The sequence below is a fragment of the Lolium perenne genome, chromosome 7 (assembly GCF_019359855.2).
Source record: "Lolium perenne isolate Kyuss_39 chromosome 7, Kyuss_2.0, whole genome shotgun sequence".
Taxonomy (NCBI): domain Eukaryota; kingdom Viridiplantae; phylum Streptophyta; class Magnoliopsida; order Poales; family Poaceae; genus Lolium; species Lolium perenne.
The window spans coordinates 128,512-146,564 of NC_067250.2; the positions used below are offsets into that span (position 1 = coordinate 128,512).

The 18,053-nt window shown below is 41.9% G+C and overlaps 3 protein-coding genes across 3 annotated transcripts; 2 read left to right on the plus strand and 1 right to left on the minus strand.

Annotated features, from left to right (window-relative positions):
• Nucleotides 1-7,591: 7,591 nt before the first annotated feature.
• Nucleotides 7,592-8,326, plus strand: LOC127316325 (uncharacterized). Its single transcript, XM_051346721.1, has one exon. It carries the CDS (start codon nt 7,592-7,594, stop codon nt 8,324-8,326), a length of 735 nt encoding a protein of 244 aa, XP_051202681.1.
• Nucleotides 8,327-9,535: 1,209 nt separating this feature from the next.
• Nucleotides 9,536-15,354, plus strand: LOC127311721 (signal peptide peptidase-like 2). The gene is made up of 14 exons (XM_051342187.2): nt 9,536-9,808; nt 10,581-10,739; nt 10,824-10,935; nt 11,037-11,156; nt 11,423-11,580; nt 12,031-12,207; nt 12,373-12,407; nt 12,490-12,646; nt 13,505-13,558; nt 13,649-13,741; nt 14,123-14,262; nt 14,691-14,761; nt 14,930-15,013; nt 15,097-15,354. The coding sequence occupies exons 1-14, from the start codon at nt 9,665-9,667 to the stop codon at nt 15,186-15,188; spliced, it is 1,596 nt and encodes a 531-aa protein (XP_051198147.1). The 5' UTR covers nt 9,536-9,664; the 3' UTR covers nt 15,189-15,354.
• A 364-nt stretch (nt 15,355-15,718) lies between these two features.
• LOC139833097 (protein MEI2-like 2) lies at nt 15,719-17,126 on the minus strand. The gene is made up of 5 exons (XM_071823256.1): nt 17,082-17,126; nt 16,826-16,897; nt 16,662-16,730; nt 16,390-16,569; nt 15,719-16,300 (listed from the first exon to the last, which is right to left on the minus strand). The coding sequence occupies exons 1-5, from the start codon at nt 17,124-17,126 to the stop codon at nt 16,160-16,162; spliced, it is 507 nt and encodes a 168-aa protein (XP_071679357.1). The 3' UTR covers nt 15,719-16,159.
• Between the last annotated feature and the right edge of the window lie 927 nt (nt 17,127-18,053).

Below are 18,053 nucleotides of genomic sequence, written 5' to 3' on the forward strand. Positions count from 1 at the left end.
TTTTGGATGCATGAGAAGTAATCCCTCTCGATACAAGGTTTAGGCTAGCAAGGCTTATTTGAAACAAACACAAGGATGAACCGGTGCAGCAAAACTCACATAAAAGACATATTATAAACATTATAAGACTCTACACCGTCTTCCTTGTTGTTCAAACTCAATACTAGAAATTATCTAGACCTTAGAGAAACCAAATATGCAAACCAAATTTTAGCATGCTCTATGTATTTCTTCATTAATGGGTGCAAAGCATATGATGCAAGAGCTTAAACATGAGCACAACAATTGCCAAGTATCACATTACCCAAGACATTATAGCAATTACTACATGTATCATTTTCCAATTCCAACCATATAACAATTTAACGAAGAAGAAACTTCGCCATGAATATTATGAGTAAAGCCTAAGGACATACTTGTCCATATGCTACAGCGGAGCGTGTCTCTCTCCCATAAAGTGAATGCTAGGATCCATTTTATTCAAACAAAACAAAAAAATAAAAACAAACCGACGCTCCAAGCAAAGCACATAAGATGTGATGGAATAAAAATATAGTTTCAGGGGAGGAACCTGATAGTGTTGTCGATGAAGAAGGGGATGCCTTGGGCATCCCCAAGCTTAGACGCTTGAGTCTTCTTAGAATATGCAGGGGTGAATCACCGGGGCATCCCCAAGCTTAGAGCTTTCACTCTCCTTGATCATGTTGCATCATACTCCTCTCTTGATCCTTGAAAACTTCCTCCACACCAAACTTAGAACAACTCATTAGAGGGTTAGCGACAATAAAAATTAACATGTTCAGAGGTGACACAATCATTCTTAACACTTCTGGACATTGCATAAAGCTACTGGACATTAATGGATCAAAGAAATTCATCCAACATAGCAAAAGAGGCAATGCGAAATAAAAGGCAGAATCTGTCAAAACAGAACAGTTCGTATTGACGAATTTTATCGAGGCACCAGACTTGCTCAAATGAAAATGCTCAAATTTAATGAAAGTTGTGTACATATCTGAGGATCACTCACGTAAATTGGCATAATTTTCTGAGTTACCTACAGAGAAAACAGCCCAGATTCGTGACAGCAAAGAAATCTGTTTCTGCGCAGTAATCCAAATCTAGTATGAACTTTACTATCAACGACTTTACTTGGCACAACAAAACACTAAACTAAGATAAGGAGAGGTTGCTACAGTAGTAAACAACTTCCAAGACACAAAATAAAAACAAAGTACTGTAGGTAAAAACCATGGGTTGTCTTCCATAAGCGCTTTTCTTTAACTTCCCAATATAATGGGACAAGATGCATTGCATTCAATATCCAAGACAACAAAATCAACGGGGACAAGGTTATTGTTAACGGTAATGCGAACATTATCAACTTTCCCCAAAGGTTTCTTTGTAGAATGATCAGCAAGATTAACATCCAAATAACAATTTTTCAGCGGTGGCAAGTCAAGCATATTATAAATTTTCTTAGGCATAACAGAAATACTTGCACCAAGATCACATAAAGCATTACAATCAAAATCATTAACCTTCATCTTAATGATGGGCTCCCAACCATCCTCTAGCTTTCTAGGAATAGAGGCTTCGCACTCTAGTTTCTCTTCTCTAGCTTTTATGAGAGCATTTGTAATATGTTGCGTGAAAGAAAAATTTATAGCACTAGCATTAGGACTTTTAGCAAGTTTTTGCAAGAACTTTATAACTTCAGAGATTTGGCAATCATCAAAATTCAAACCATTATAATCTAAAGCAATGGGATCATCATCCCCAATGTTGGAAAAAATTTCAGCAGCTTTATCACAGGCAGTTTCAGCAGTTTTAGCAGTTTCAGGCAGTTTTGTACGCTTTGCACTAGGAGTAGAAACATTGCCAACACCAATTATTTTACCATTAATAGTAGGAGGTGCAGCAACATGTGTAGCATTAGCATTGCTTGTGGTGGTAATAGTCCAAACTTTAGCTACATTCTCCTCTTTAGCTAGTTTTTCATTTTCTTCTCTATCCCACCTAGCACGCAGTTCAGCCATTAATCTTATATTCTCATTAATTCTAACTTGAATGGCATTTGCTGTAGTAGTAATTTTTTTATGATGATTTTCATTAGGCATAACTTTCGATTTCAAAAGACAACATCAGCAGCAAGACTATCGACTTTAGAAGCAAGTATATCAATTTTCCCAAGCTTTTCTTCAACAGATTTGTTAAAAGCAGTTTGTGTACTAATAAATTCTTTAAGCATGGCTTCAAGTCCAGGGGGTGTGTTCCTATTATTATTGTAAGAATTCCCATAAGAATTACCATAGCCGTTGCCATTATTAAAAGGATATGGCCTATAGTTGTTACTAGAATTGTTCCGGTAAGCATTGTTGTTGAAATTATTATTTTTAATGAAGTTTACATCAACATGTTCTTCTTGTGCAACCAATGAAGCTAACGGAACATTATTAGGATCAATATTAGTCCTATCATTCACAAGCATAGACATAATAGCATCAATCTTATCACCCAAGGAAGAGGTTTCTTCGACAGAATTTACCTTCTTACCTTGTGGAGCTCTTTCCGTGTGCCATTCAGAGTAATTGATCATCATATTATCAAGAAGCTTTGTTGCTTCACCAAGAGTGATGGACATAAAGGTACCTCCAGCAGCTGAATCCAATAAATTCCGCGAAGAAAAATTCAGTCCTGCATAAAAGGTTTGGATGATCATCCAAGTAGTCAGTCCATGGGTTGGACAATTTTTAAGCAGAGATTTCATTCTTTCCCAAGCTTGAGCAACATGTTCAGTATCTAATTGTTTAAAATTCATTATGCTACTCCTCAAAGATATAATTTTAGCAGGGGGATAATATCTACCAATAAAAGCATCCTTGCATTTAGTCCATGAATCAATACTATTCTTAGGCAGAGATAGCAACCAATCTTTAGCTCTTCCTCTTAATGAGAAAGGGAACAATTTTAGTTTAATAATGTCACCATCTACATCTTTATATTTTTGCATTTCACATAGTTCAACAAAGTTATTAAGATGGGCAGCAGCATCATCAGAACTAACACCAGAAAATTGCTCTCGCATAACAAGATTCAGTAAAGTAGGTTTAATTTCAAAGAATTCTGCTGTAGTAGCAGGTGGAGCAATAGGTGTGCATAAGAAATCATTATTATTTGTGGTTGTGAAGTCACACAACTTAGTATTTTCAGGGTTGGCCATTTTAGCAACAGTAAATAAAACAAACTAGATAAAGTAAATGCAAGTAACTAATTTTTTTGTGTTTTTGATATAGTAAACAAGATAGCAAATAAAGTAAAACTAGCAACTAATTTTTTTGTATTTTGATTTAGTGCAGCAAACAAAGTAGTAAATAAAACTAAGCAAGACAAAAACAAAGTAAAGAGATTGAGAAGTGGAGACTCCCCTTGCAGCGTGTCTTGATCTCCCCGGCAACGGCGCCAGAAAAAGAGCTTGATGGCGTGTAACTCACACGTTCGTTGGGAACCCCAAGAGGAAGGTATGATGCGCACAGCAGCAAGTTTTCCCTCAGAAAGAAACCAAGGTTTATCGAACCAGGAGGAGCCAAGAAGCACGTTGAAGGTTGATGGCGGCGGGATGTAGTGCGGCGCAACACCAGGGATTCCGGCGCCAACGTGGAACCTGCACAACACAACCAAAGTACTTTGCCCCAACGAAACAGTGAGGTTTTCAATCTCACCGGCTTGCTGTAACAAAGGATTAACCGTATTGTGTGGAAGATGATTGTTTGCAGAAAACAGTAGAACAGTATTACAGTAGATTGTATTTCAGTATAGATAATTGGACCGGGGTCCACAGTTCACTAGAGGTGTCTCTCCCATAAGATAAACAGCATGTTGGGTGAACAAATTACAGTTGGGCAATTGACAAATAAAGAGGGCATGACCATGCACATACATATTATGATGAGTATAGTGAGATTTAATTGGGCATTACGACAAAGTACATAGACCGCCATCCAGCATGCATCTATGCCTAAATAGTCCACCTTCAGGTTATCATCCGAACCCCCTCCAGTATTAAGTTGCTAACAACAGACAATTGCATTAAGTATTGCGCGTAATGTAATCAGTAACTACATCCTTGAACATAGCACTAATGTTTTATCCCTAGTGGCAACAGCACATCCACAACCTTAGAACTTTCTGTCACTGTCCCAGATATCAATGGAGGCATGAACCCACTATCGAGCATAAATACTCCCTCTTGGAGTTACAAGCATCTACTTGGCCAGAGCATCTACTAGTAACGGAGAGCATGCAAGATCATAAACAACACATAGACATAACTTTGATAATCAACATAACAAGTATTCTCTATTCATCGGATCCCAACAAACGCAACATATAGAATTACAGATAGATGATCTTGATCATGTTAGGCAGCTCACAAGATCCGACAATGAAGCATAATGGGGAGAAGACAACCATCTAGCTACTGCTATGGACCCATAGTCCAGGGGTAGACTACTCACTCATCACTCCGGAGGCGACCATGGCGGCGTAGAGTCCTCCGGGAGATGATTCCCCTCTCCGGCAGGGTGCCGGAGGCGATCTCCTGGATCCCCCGAGATGGGATCGGCGGTGGCGGCGTCTCTGGAAGGTTTTCCGTATCGTGGCTCTCGGTACTGGGGGTTTCGCAACGGAGGCTTTAAGTAGGCGGAAGAGCAGGTCAGGAGGCGACACGAGGGGCCCACACCACAGGGCCGCGCGGCCAAGGGGTGGGCCGCGCCGCCCTAGGGTGTGGCCACCTCGTGGCCCCACTTCGTGTCCTCTTCGGTCTTCTGGAAGCTTCGTGGCAAAATAGGACCCTGGGCGTTGATTTCGTCCAATTCCGAGAATATTTCGTTACTAGGATTTCTGAAACCAAAAACAGCAGAAAACAAAGAAGCGGCACTTCGGCATCTTGTTAATAGGTTAGTTCCAGAAAATGCACGAATATGACATAAAGTGTGCATAAAACATGTAGATAACATCAATAATGTGGCATGGAACATAAGAAATTATCGATACGTTGGAGACGTATCAATGATCTACTATTTTCTTTGGACAAAGAGCACTTTTATTAGGTGGTGGCATAGGCTTTTGTATTCACATTACAGGAAATGTGCAAACATGTACTAGTACTCCCTATAGTTCAGCTTATAAAATATGTAGTTTAAGAAAAACTTTGACCACCAATTTTATCAACAAAATATGAGACATATGTCGAAAAGTTATACCATTGAATTCGTATTTAAAAGAAAATTTTAAGGGTATGATTTTTGTGGCACATAATTTATTTTTTTATTAACAAAATTAATGGTCAAAGTTTTTAAAAACTATGTGCATTCCTTATAAATTGAACCAGAGAAAGTAAATTATTATTATTAATTCTGTAATAAGGGACCTATTATGTGTTTTATAATACACAGGTCTTTAACCACGTGTCTATTGACTATATCTTTTTTATGTGCATGTGGTGTATATTCATTTCTTTTCGGAGTCTACTGTCTGACCATAATTTGGTATTTGATATTGTATTTATTCGCTAATTGTCTCCCTTGCAAATACGGAAAAAGGTAAACATGTCTTTGGGACATGTCTATTGACCACTCTGGGTGTATTTGGTAGCATGCGGCCATCTTAGATTTCCCAGGGAACATAGCCCGTCCAAAATGCGACGGTCATATTTTGAATTTCGTTTGGTGACCCGTGAAGATTTGTTTCCCAGTAGAGAAACAAAGCCTAGTATGTTTGGTTGTATACGAGCACAGTTTTAGCCTCACCTCTTATTCACATCATGATATTACATCTCACCTATCACAACCATCCTCACACGGCCATACACGAAGCCGGCACAAAGGGATACCACGACGGTGCGTCGAAAGAATAGCATGCCACCGCCGACGGTGGCCACGACATTTGCGTTACCTATGTGCAAGACAAATATAAATATGACACGTTGAACCTTTGAGCATTGCACAACAAGGTCGGTGACGACACTGTCTACACCTACACAACGTACCTCCATGACAACGCACCTCCATGAGATTGATACTGATTCTAGGAAAAACGCTGCTATAGATTACCATCATTATCCAACCACCACTACTAATACCACACCAATAGTGTGGGGTGTCTTAGAGATACGGGAGGTTTGAGATATGTGCAGCATGTACAAGGTAGCTCGTTCATGAATTATGTGACAAGTGTAAGAGGTTGACTAACACAGCCAGCACGACGATGAAAGGGTGGACGGGTGAACTAGATGATTGAGGAAGTGAGAGGTTGAGTAACACGTTAACAACACCCAAATGAACGTCCACATGTGCAGAAGTTAAGTATACTAGCGAGTTAGGCGGAAGCACATTTGGTGCACATGAGCACCAATGCTCTCAGTTTTTAAAATATTTAAAAATTATACATTTGTGTTTCAAAAAATCATCATATTTATTCCATGAATACATAAGTATGTCTTGAATACTCGTGCGAGTTTTGGTAGAAATCGCATTGTACTTTGAGCTACATGCAAAAAAAAAATTGTTGCTACGGGGTTGATATTTATAAGAAATTTGTCTTTTTGCATAGCTCAAAATATAATATATTTTTCTCCAAAATTCTTACTGTACCTTCGAAATGTTTATATGCATGTGGATATTTCATTTCAATTTTTTAGATTTTAAAAAATAGGATTTAAAAAAAGCAAGAGCACCGGTGCTCATGTGCCAGAGACTGGGTACATATCTATCAATCTACATTCTCCCAAACAAATACGTACAATATGAAATTTGAGAGAACAGGTGAGGTTAACCTACTCATATGAATCTTCAAACGGTCGATCGTGTCCGATTAATTTAGCAAAATCAACTCAAAAAAACTTTGAACATAAGCATGAAATTGAAAATTTGCAGCTAAGAAAACTCGAGTATGGTTGTGTTGATTAGAAAAGAGTACGTAAAAGAGGTTAAAGAGAGAGTAAGCTGAAGCAGATGGTATGCAAAGTTTAATCCGTGCAGCCCTGCATGTATTTCTCCAAGACCTAGCTCCACAAAAGCTACATATTGGAACAGTTTATCCAAATGTAGCCGAAAGATGCTTTGAGATCGAATCCACTCCACGTCTCCATGACTTCATTTGCAACTACACTTAGAGCATCTCTAACAGAGCCCGTAAACGGACAAAAATCGAAAAATAACCGCCGTTTAATGGGTTCGGGGCGAAAAAATGGCGCAGATCAGTGACCGTAAAAGGGGCAAAACCGAAAAACTTTTTTCGGGCCGAGACCGAAAACTCAAAACGGCCTGTATTTGTAGGGGTCGATCGACCGAACCGAACGCACGATCTCTATCTAGGGCGCGCTGAAGTTTCAGCTGACGCAATCGCTCGCTCGCTCCTTCCCCCACGCTCCCCGCGCCGCCACCACACTCCGCCGCCGCCGCCCCGCCCGATTCGCCCGAGCCCCGCAACCCGGAGGTAGCGCCGGTCGCCCCGTACCCCGTCCGCTGTTCCTCGCCCAACTCCGGCTGCCGCCCCCACCATCGCCGCCGTCGCTCCGTCCGAATCGAGGATGAGCTCGGGCGACGATTTCGATCTGTCGGATTCGTCGAGCTCCGACGATTCCGACCTCGAAGAGCTGCTCCAGGACGACGACTTGGAGTCCACCATGCTCCTCCTCGCCGTCAAGGACCTAGAGGATCGCGCGAAGCTGCTGAATCCGAGGCGCGGTTCCGTGTTCGGCCGGAACCACATCCAGCGGAATCGCCTCCTCGGCCACGAGCAGCTGATGGAGGACTACTTCGCCGAGCTACCTACCTATCCTTCCCATCTGTTTCGTAGGAGGTATCGCATGTGGCGTAGCTTGTTCGTCCGAATCGTGAAGGCCTGCGAATTGCATTCGAATTACTTCAAGCAACGTAGGAGTGCCACCGGGGTGATGGGTTTCAGCGCTTTCCAAAAGATCTCTGCTTCCATGAGGGTCATTGCGTATGGCATCCCTGCGGATTACACCGACGAGTATCTTCGAATTGGCGAAGATACTACCACGGAGTCAATCCGCAGGTTTGCTCGCATGATTATCAAGTTGTACGGGCCTACGTATCTCCGAGCTCCCAACGAGGATGACACCAAACGGTTGATGGAGATAAATGAGAAAAGAGGTTGGCCTGGCATGCTTGGTAGTTTAGATTGTATGCATTGGACATGGAAGAATTGTCTAAAAGCATGGCATGGACAGTACTGTGGCAAGATCAAAGATGCAACCATTGTCCTTGAGACCGTAGCATCACAAGATTTGTGGATTTGACACTGTTTTTTTGGTTTGCCGGGGACACTCAATGACATCAACATCCTGCAAATGTCTCCTTTGTTTGCTAAATTAGCAAATGGGGAAACACCCACTTGCAACTACAAGGTCATGACCTAGCCGATGGCATCTATCCGGATTGGGCAACTTTTGTTAAGTCTGTCAAGGATCCCCAAGATAGAATAGAAGCTGAATTTACCAAGGCTCAAGAAGCAGCTCGCAAGGACATTGAGAGAGCTTTTGGTGTTTTGCAAGCAAGGTTTGCTATTGTTCGTGGCCCAGCCAGATTTTGGAATAAGAAAATCCTTGTCAACATCATGACATGTTGTGTGATTCTTCACAACATGATCATCGAGGATGAAAGAGACTTGAGCTTGCCCTGCTTCTATGACAATGTTGGCACCCGAGTGGAGCCCCAACGCAATCCGGATCGCATTGAAGCTTTCCTTGAGGCACATCGGCAGATTGAGAATGCCAGTACCCATGCCCAGCTCGTCTATGATCTGAAGATGCACCACTGGCAGCGACATGGCCGTCGCCTTTGATCCTACCATTCCATTCATTTGCTTCTCACATGTATCATTGTTGAGACATTTGTGCATTTGTCCAATTTTCCTGAAGTTGTTGTAATTTGGTTGAGACATTTTACAATTGTTCAATTTTCCCAAAACTGTTGTAATAATTTGGTTCAGACAATTATTTATATGCTATAATAATTTAGATGATTATTTGATTAATTATGATACATTGTTGTATGTGTTGGATATGAAAAACCCTGACTTTTACGGGTTCGGAACCCGCATGCGCAGAACAGAGCTCGTAATGAAAACTGAAAAACAGAATATTCTGTTTGTTACGGACTCTGTTCTGCGCCTGCCATTTTCTGGCCCGTAAACACGAGTTCGGTGCATTGAACTCACGTTTTTTTAGTTCGCGTTAGTACGGGCTTTGTTAGAGATGCTCTTACAACTGAAAAAAGCTCAGTTGCAATCTAATTTGCAATTCATATGCACGATTCACGATGCAATTAGATGGTGTAGGATTTAACTAAGCATAAATTTAGTTCATTAGCAAATCCCTGCTCACTTGCTCTAAGAAGAAAACAGGAACATGTATTCGTGATTGCTCTAAGAGAAAAAGAAGAAAAAAAAAACAGAAACATGTATTCAGGACATGAAAGCGTCATTTTAACAGGATCGTTCCAGCTCCTTTGCCTTGGTTGGATCCCATCTCCGGTCCAAATCGAAAGAAACGAATTTCCTCCTCCTTCCTTCCGAACTAATCAAAGTGGTGGTGAGGTCTCTGAGACTCGCACGACCAGGGCTCCGGCCGACGGCCATGGCGGTGCGCCGCGGCCTCTTTCTGCCCGTACTCTTCGCCCTCCTGCTCCTCGCCGGGCCCGGACGCGCGGCGGCCGACGACGCCTCCAGGAGCTACCGCGGCAACGCCGCCTCCCCCGGCTGCTCCAACAAGTTCCAGCTGGTAACTCGTTACTAGCACTCAATCCCCATCCATTCTCTTCTCCACGAGATCTCTCTGACGCTCCTCTAGCGATTCGAGAATTTAGTCCAACGCGATTTTCCGGCGAACAATGTGGGATTTCTCGACATAGATAGCTAACTATATGTTTGATGCCCAAGCTGTACCCACCATTCCATGCTATTAGGCAATAGTAAGCAATATCTCTTCCAGTTCAGAACAGCACAAATATGCTCAGGGCTGGGCTAATAGATGGGAGCCTTGTTGTGACGTTGGCAGAATCGTACTTGCTTTCTAATGGCCAGCACAAAACAACTTGTATGTAGGAACCAGATATCCTGAGTATAATAATCTTCTGCAACAGCAACCAGTAAATCAACTCGCGATCCTATCTGGGCACACAAATTAACCCACTCTGGCCAGTAGCAACCCAAAAGATTTCTCCTGTTACACTTCAGAGTGTATGCAAACACAAGAATGTGCGCCTAGTCGACAGTCCACCTCAGTTGAACTAATGAAGTAGCACCCCTGTCTGTCTGTCTGTCTTGCCAGTTCTGCAAAAAAATGCTGTACAAGTTCCTAATACAAGGGCAGCTACCCCTTTTCTATTGTCCACCCTGATTGATATATTTGGCACTATAACCAACAAGTTCCGCAACAAAAGCAGAGATAACACCAAGACTTAGGCCCTGTATTCGTTCACCCACACTTTAAACGGAAGCAATACTACTGTGCCTAGTCCCCCATTCTTTCTCATGCTCCAAATTATCTCCAGGTCAAGGTGAAGAATTGGGTGAACGGAAGTGAAGGCACCACTCTTGTTGGACTAACCGCAGCATTTGGAGCCTCCTTGCCAGCAACTGTCAATGAAGCTCGAAAGGCATTCTCTGTCCTCACGGATCCTCTTGACTGCTGCTCTAATGTGACTACAAAGGTTCAACTTCGACTCCAATATAACTTGGCAATCTAGTTGTTTTCACTAGCATATTCTAATCAAATGTAATCATTACTGCTGCAGTTAACAAATTCTATTGCTGTTGCAACACGCGGAGGATGTCCTTTCACTGCCAAAGCAGAAAATGCACAGGCAGCTGGTGCAGCTGGCTTACTGGTTATAAATGACAGCGAAGGTATTATTTAAATGGACGGCCTGGAATATTGTAATCTCTGTCATGCTCAGGTAGGCATGCCTGATTCTTATTAATCCATTTGGTTAACTTCGTGTTCTCAGAGCTTTATGCGATGGTTTGCAATGAGAATGACACTTCGATTAATGTGACGATCCCTGTCCTAATGATACCACAGTCAGCAGGGAAGAATCTGAAGGATTTGTTGGATCAGGGAGCAAGGGGTAAGTACCTACTCATAATTCTCCATACTATTGTTGACTTCGTAATATTCTTAATTACTTATACTTTGCTCCAGTGGTAGAGTTTCTTTACTTAGCTTCTGTTTTTTTGATAAAATGGCTAATTACTTAACAATCACTTATGTACTCACTGTGCCCTACATAATAAATGTTCTCTTGAATGACTAATATAAGTCACAAATTCTAGCGAATTTATTTACGATATACCAGACTATGCATGCTAATAAGAGAATGCTCTTTTACTGCAGTTGAGCTCCAGTTGTATTCGCCAATTCGACCAGTTGTGGAACTTTCAGCAGGCTTCTTATTGATAATGGCTGTAGGAACAATAGTCTGCTCCTCACTTTGGAGTGAATTCGTTGCATGTGAGCAGGTTGATGAGCATTACAATCAGCTCACACGGCAGGTTCTGACTTTTGTGCCAATCCAAACTATATGACATATTGTTGCTATTTATCTTCTCATGCCATACAAGAATGTATTCAACATTTCTATGGCTACAATCAGTGACAAAATTGTAGTAAATGTGGTAAATATGCTGAAACTCAGAACAATGCTTTACCACTAATCAGTAAATCATGTACGAAAGATGGATGATTTATGGGTCATTAATAAGACTGTAATATAGAACATAATGTTGCCGTTTGATTCTATGCTATTCTACAGACGTTTTTGCCCTGACTTTACAGCATTTCTGCATTTGTTAAAAAAAAACTATCAAGCTTGCTACATACAAATAATTCTCAAAAAAATCTGTTTTATTGATTTTGTTTCTAGCTAACGAGTAGTAATTTTTGAGTTTTAATCACTTCGTTAAGTTGTTCACATATAAATTTCGTCATTTCAAACTAAGCAGGAAGGACCTAATTCTGGAACAAACCACAGACAAGAAAAGGAAATATTTGAAATCAGCGCCAAGGGAGCTGCTGTTTTTATTGTAGTAGCTTCGGTTTTCCTTCTCCTCCTGTTCTACTTAATGTCGTCTTGGGTCACCTGGGTGCTGATCGTGTTCTTCTGCATTGGTGGTATTGAGGTATTTTCTTGTATATTCTATAGCTTACACTTTTTCGATCATATGGCCTGGTTATTTGTACAGATGCTTCTACCGGTGCTTGGTTATTGAAACGTTGATTTGGTTTCTTATATTTCTTTTGAGAGATATAAAGTTATGGGTTTGCTTGTGGTTTGTGTCTTGCAGGGTATGCATAGTTGCTTGGTGACAATATTCTCTAGGTAACACCTGAATAGTTTGAAATTAACAAGTTGGTCAATACTCTTTATCTATTTATCTCCTCATTGATTGCCTCTTTTACAGGATTTTCAAGGAGTGGGGACAAAAAACTGTAGAAGTCCCCTTTCTTGGGGAAGTCTTGACCTTGTCTGTTGGAATACTACCGTTTTGTACGGTCTTTGCCATTCTATGGGTCGTTTATCGGCGTTCTTCATTTGCTTGGATAGGCCAAGACATCCTTGTAAGATGAATCGATGATCATTCTTGTGTTCTCTTGCTATGTTTAGCTTTATTGGGTGTTCGGATGAGAGTTATTTTTTGATGACCACTCCCTTAGTTGTATACACTCCACATTTTGATTCAGAAGAAAGTGAAAGGCAGTAGGTTAATCTCTTTAAAAGAGTTAGATATTGGATTTTTTTCTTCCTTTTTTTGGAAATGCGTTGTGTAATTGGTTGCACACTTAATGATATGTACTTAATTTTGCATTTAAATTAGTTGCACACTTAACCTGTTAGTACATTGGCACTAGGATGCTTAGGTTCACATGTTAGTTCCACTGTGGACTAGAGATGGAGATCAGAAGTAAAAAAGTGTTGACCAGATATCTTCAGTTTACACCTATATGAAAAGAGATGTGTGGAGCACATATTGAGGTAGTCTTATTAATACCTCAATTAAAAAAGTGTTGATTCGCTGGATTTAGGATGAGATCACATATTCTGTTTCTAAGCTTGATACTATATGAAAAGAGATGCATGTCATTCGAGAGCTAATGATAACAGTGTATTTGGAAATGCACTGTTTCTAAGCTTGATACTATATGAAAATAGTATCAGTTTGCCGACCTTTTTTAATATCTTGATACTAGGATGTGTGGTTAATTCCCTGAATAAGTGAATTTCATCTGCTTGCCGACCTTTTTTTATTTTGATACTTGGGTTGTTAAATTTCTTGGCATGTAATGTTCTAAAAGCTTGCACGTGGCCTTTCCAAAATTAAGTACATATAAATAACCACACATTCTGTGTATTTGTCCCAGGGTATTTGCAAAATTAAGTACATATCATTAACCATGCATTCTGTGTATTTGTCGCAGGGTATCTGCTTGATGATAACAGTGCTTCAGATGGCGCGCTTACCTAATATCAGGGTATTGGCATGTCTTTTTCCAGTGATTGTCGTCAAGTAACAGCTTTATGGATTCTACATGTATCAGAAGTATCTAAGACTATCTTTGCAGGTTGCATCAGCTCTTCTTAGTGCTGCATTTGTGTATGACATCTTCTGGGTCTTCATTTCTCCTCTTATATTCCATGAGAGTGTCATGATTGCAGTAAGTACATCGTTGACCTTTACGTTTACACTAAGACTTGCTATCAGTTACGCATTAATTGTACAATTTGTACAGTAGATTTTCCAGTAAAGTCAATCAAATAATCTTGCAACTATGTGATGAAGCCATTTTCAATATAAGTTATATTTAGTGTGAACTGTTATGATCTAATTTGGTGCTCTTATGACCCATATAAAATTGGTATATTGTTGAGGCAAATGTGCACAGTTGAAACTGTAGTGAAATGCTCAGAACATATGCTTCTTCTGTGATTATTATCCACCAAGTGCTCGTGTTTAGTAACCTAGCGCTCTGTCATTCTTTTTGGGCTTTGATTTGTGATTGAGTTAAAGTTACTCACCATTTTATGAAAACTCCCAGGTTGCTAGTGGTGACAGCTCAGGGGAAGCAATTCCAATGCTCCTAAGGATACCTCGTTTCTTTGATCCATGGGGTGGCTATGACATGATTGGCTTTGGTGACATAATTTTCCCTGGATTGCTTGTTGCATTCAGCTACAGGTACTCTATGTGTTGGATTCTGCATACCCTAAAATATAGAGAACCGTGGTCCGACTGGTAGACCCACCGGTTGAACCACTGAACAGGCTGTTGCTGGTTCAGTGACCGGTCCAGTTTTGAAACCTACTGTTTGGAGCATGGTATCCGTATGGTTAGTCAGTCCAAAACCGAAGTTGTTTTTTTGTGGAATGATCAGACACAAAGCTTGTCCAAGATGTGTCCAAGATGGACATTTAACAAACAGAGCTTTACTGGTGTGACACTAAACCACAGCAACTAGTGATGGCCTGGGGAACATTGCGGACATTTAACAACCAGATCTTTACTCTGTTTTGATTACCTGATGTGTAATCTTTATTTTGTCAAATTTCATTTTGGTTTTACATTCATTTCTAAATGATACACCATCACTTCCGTGTGCGATGCAGATTTGACAGGGCAGGCAAAAAGGGTATCTTAAATGGATATTTCCTGTGGTTGACGGTGGGATATGCTGTTGGTAAGTGCTTGATTCATACTGTTCTCCATTATATTTCTGTCGAACGGTTAGATGCTAGCGCTATATGGTGTGTCTCTTGTGGTATTGCTTATGCTCATATACTCCCAATAGTTGTGTGGATTGTGTGTAAGACTGCAGAGCTCAGATTTTGTTCACACCCTGATGCAGGCCTTTTCCTTACCTATCTTGCGCTCTTCCTAATGGACGGGCACGGTCAACCAGCGTTGCTATACCTAGTTCCATGTACATTAGGTAATTTCATATATACATGCATCTTAACTTACTCCCTTTGCTGTATGCGCGATTGATGAGTATATCATTTGTTTTCGTACCAGGGCTTATTGTTGTGCTTGGTTGGATAAGAGGTGAACTGCCTGACTTGTGGAACTACGGGAGAAGATCGGAGAATTTAGTCGAACAAGTTTGAAAAAGTATTAGTAATGTGACACAGTTTGTACTCAAAAGTTATGCTGAGAGACATCCTTTTGATATAATTAATGGATGGGATATGAACATGAAATACTCTATACTGTGTCTTCATGAGAAGTGTATGATGTTTCTGTTTTAGAGAATGCATCCAAATTTTTGTGCAACCGAAGTGCCAAAAATACTCAAGAAATCTAATGAAAATACTATATATATGCCTACCAGGTTACAAAATTTCAATTTCCGTGTCACGAATTTCCAGTTCCAAATTCCATAATATACATGGTCAATGCTGTTGGCTTGGAATGACAACAACAAATGTGTTGTATTTAACAAAAGAACCCAGACGGTAAATGGCATGTTGGGCATCTGCGTTGCATGTAAATTATTGGGTCAAGATGAACAAACACAACCATCATACTAGAATAATTCAAAATGCACAACAGGGAACAACCCATCAAACTAGAACAATTCAAAATGCACAACAGGGAACAACGCATACAATATTGTGCATGCTTATATTGTCAAGCATTTGCAACTGCATGAAAATGAACCATCATACTAGAACAAAGTTCTCCAGAATAAAATGACAGAAGAAGCACTCACAATGTGGAAATTTTATATTACCACACTGTCATCAGGTCTGTCTTAGAAGTTTCAACCATACAGAAATTGAACATGAAGAACTAACACAAGTCTCTTCCGAACTGTACAATTTTTGTTCTTTACAGAAACCAAACCAAAAGCATCATCATCCAGTCATCATCATCAACTCCCCACACATCTATCTGTACAGAGGGGGGTCAAAAGGCGACATCTGTTACGACAAAAACCAGTAGATGCGCCACGCCAGGAATCCTTCCTGCACTAAACCAATCATCTTCCTCACTTTTTATACAATTTGGGATGGATACCGTCCTTGTCATCGACAGTTAGACATTATGGCAACTCCGGGCCTGCTGGTTGGTTACTCTACAAACTTCCCATCATGGAACTCTCTCCGGCCATCTTGTCGTTGGGATTATCATCCTCTTCGTAGCCAAGGGGCTCCCTGCTGGCAACTGCCCCACCATCCAGAGGCATGTCGATGCAGATCCCGTTGGGAAATGGTTCCTGGATTTCATTTGTGGTATTAGAGCACTTTGCACCAACAGGCGATATCGCATAAATAAACACACTGGTATTGAAGTGTAAATTATTACCTGGTTTCCAGTCTCTGGCCCATTGGAATGGAAAAGAATGGGGCGGCATCTCTTGTCCTCGTTCATCAAACTTGAATTCTGAAAATGTGAGATAAGTGCGTTCCTTCCCTGTATCCTACCATAAGCCAATGAGGCTACTTTTTCGCTGTTAAACTTCTCCCATTTCTTCCCATTGAACGCCTGCAAATTGAAGACATGCATAAAAGTGACCTTTCAAGCTACACAGATAATTTAACCAGCAAACTTAGGCTGCACTGCCAATAAAAACCCACCTGGTAGAAAGATATAATGTGCACAGGGGATATCATGTTAATGAACGCATAGCCGACATTGCATTTGTTCTGCAGGGAGAAGTGGAAAAATAATTATTACATTGCCAGGGTATCCAAATAATAAGTCCTTGAAAACAACAGTGGTTATATGTAAAATATACTACCTTGAAATCAATTGGCAGGTAGAAGAAGTCATATGTTCCTTTGTGGAGCTCATCGATGTTAAGTAGTCTAGCCTATTGTACAATTGTATGTATACGTGTATTGTACATGTACTGATCCTTATATATAGTGGAAAGACGTGAGGGCTGTTTACCCCACGCAAAACCCTAAACCACTTCTTTTATCTTGGTATCAGAGCCTGCCGCCGCCGCGAGCTTCTCTCCGCGTCGCGCGGCCGTAGATCCGATCGGAGCTTGCCTCCGCTCCTTTCTCACCGCGAGCACCTCTTCGCGGCATCACCATGTCGTCGTCTGCTCTCACGACAATGGACATCGGCGCCCTCACCTCTTCATCGACGGCCTCAACTCCTGCCGCGATCTCGCTCTCCGTTCCCGTTCGCCTTGACCATGGCAACTTCCTGCTGTGGAAGGGCCTCCTACTGCCCAACCTCTCCGGCGCCGATCTTCACAGGCATCTCGATGGGACCAAGCCCGCGCCGGCGATGGAGATCACCACGGGGGAGGGAGACAAGGCGGTGACCATCCCTAACCCCGCTTACCACCACTGGTGGACTCAGGATCAGAAGTTTCTGGGCTTTCTCCTCGGAGCTATGGAGCCATCCATCTCGTGCCAGCTGATTGGCTGCAAGACGGCGGCCGCGGCGTGGACATCCGTTCACGCCATGTTCGGCGCCCACAACCGCGCCAACGTCAGGAATATTCGACGTCAACTTCAGAGCCTGCGGAAGGAGGATCGATCCGCAGCTGATTACATGCACATGATGAAGGCTCTGGCGGACTCCATGGCCGCCGCCGGATCGCCCATCTCCGACGATGACCTTGTCGATTACATCATCACCGGGCTTGGCTCCGCATACAACGGCATCGCAGCATCACTCACCGTTGGTAACAAGTCTGTGCCCTATGTTGATTTCTACTCTCACATCCTCTCCTTCGAGGCACTTCAGGCGCAGCAGGCCCAAGTCGAAGGATGGACCTCGTCGGCCAACGTCGCCTCTCGACCACCACCTCCGGCCGATCATCGCCCTCGTGCGCCCGACTACTATGCACCGCCCGCTCCGGGTGCATATCGCCCCATTGGCGGGGGCAACCAGCACGGTGGTGGAGGTGGCAACCCCTACGGGGGGCACAACCCCTACGGGGGGCATAACCCCTACGGGGGGCACAACGCCTATGGAGGCGGCAACGCCTTCGACAACCGTGGAGGCGG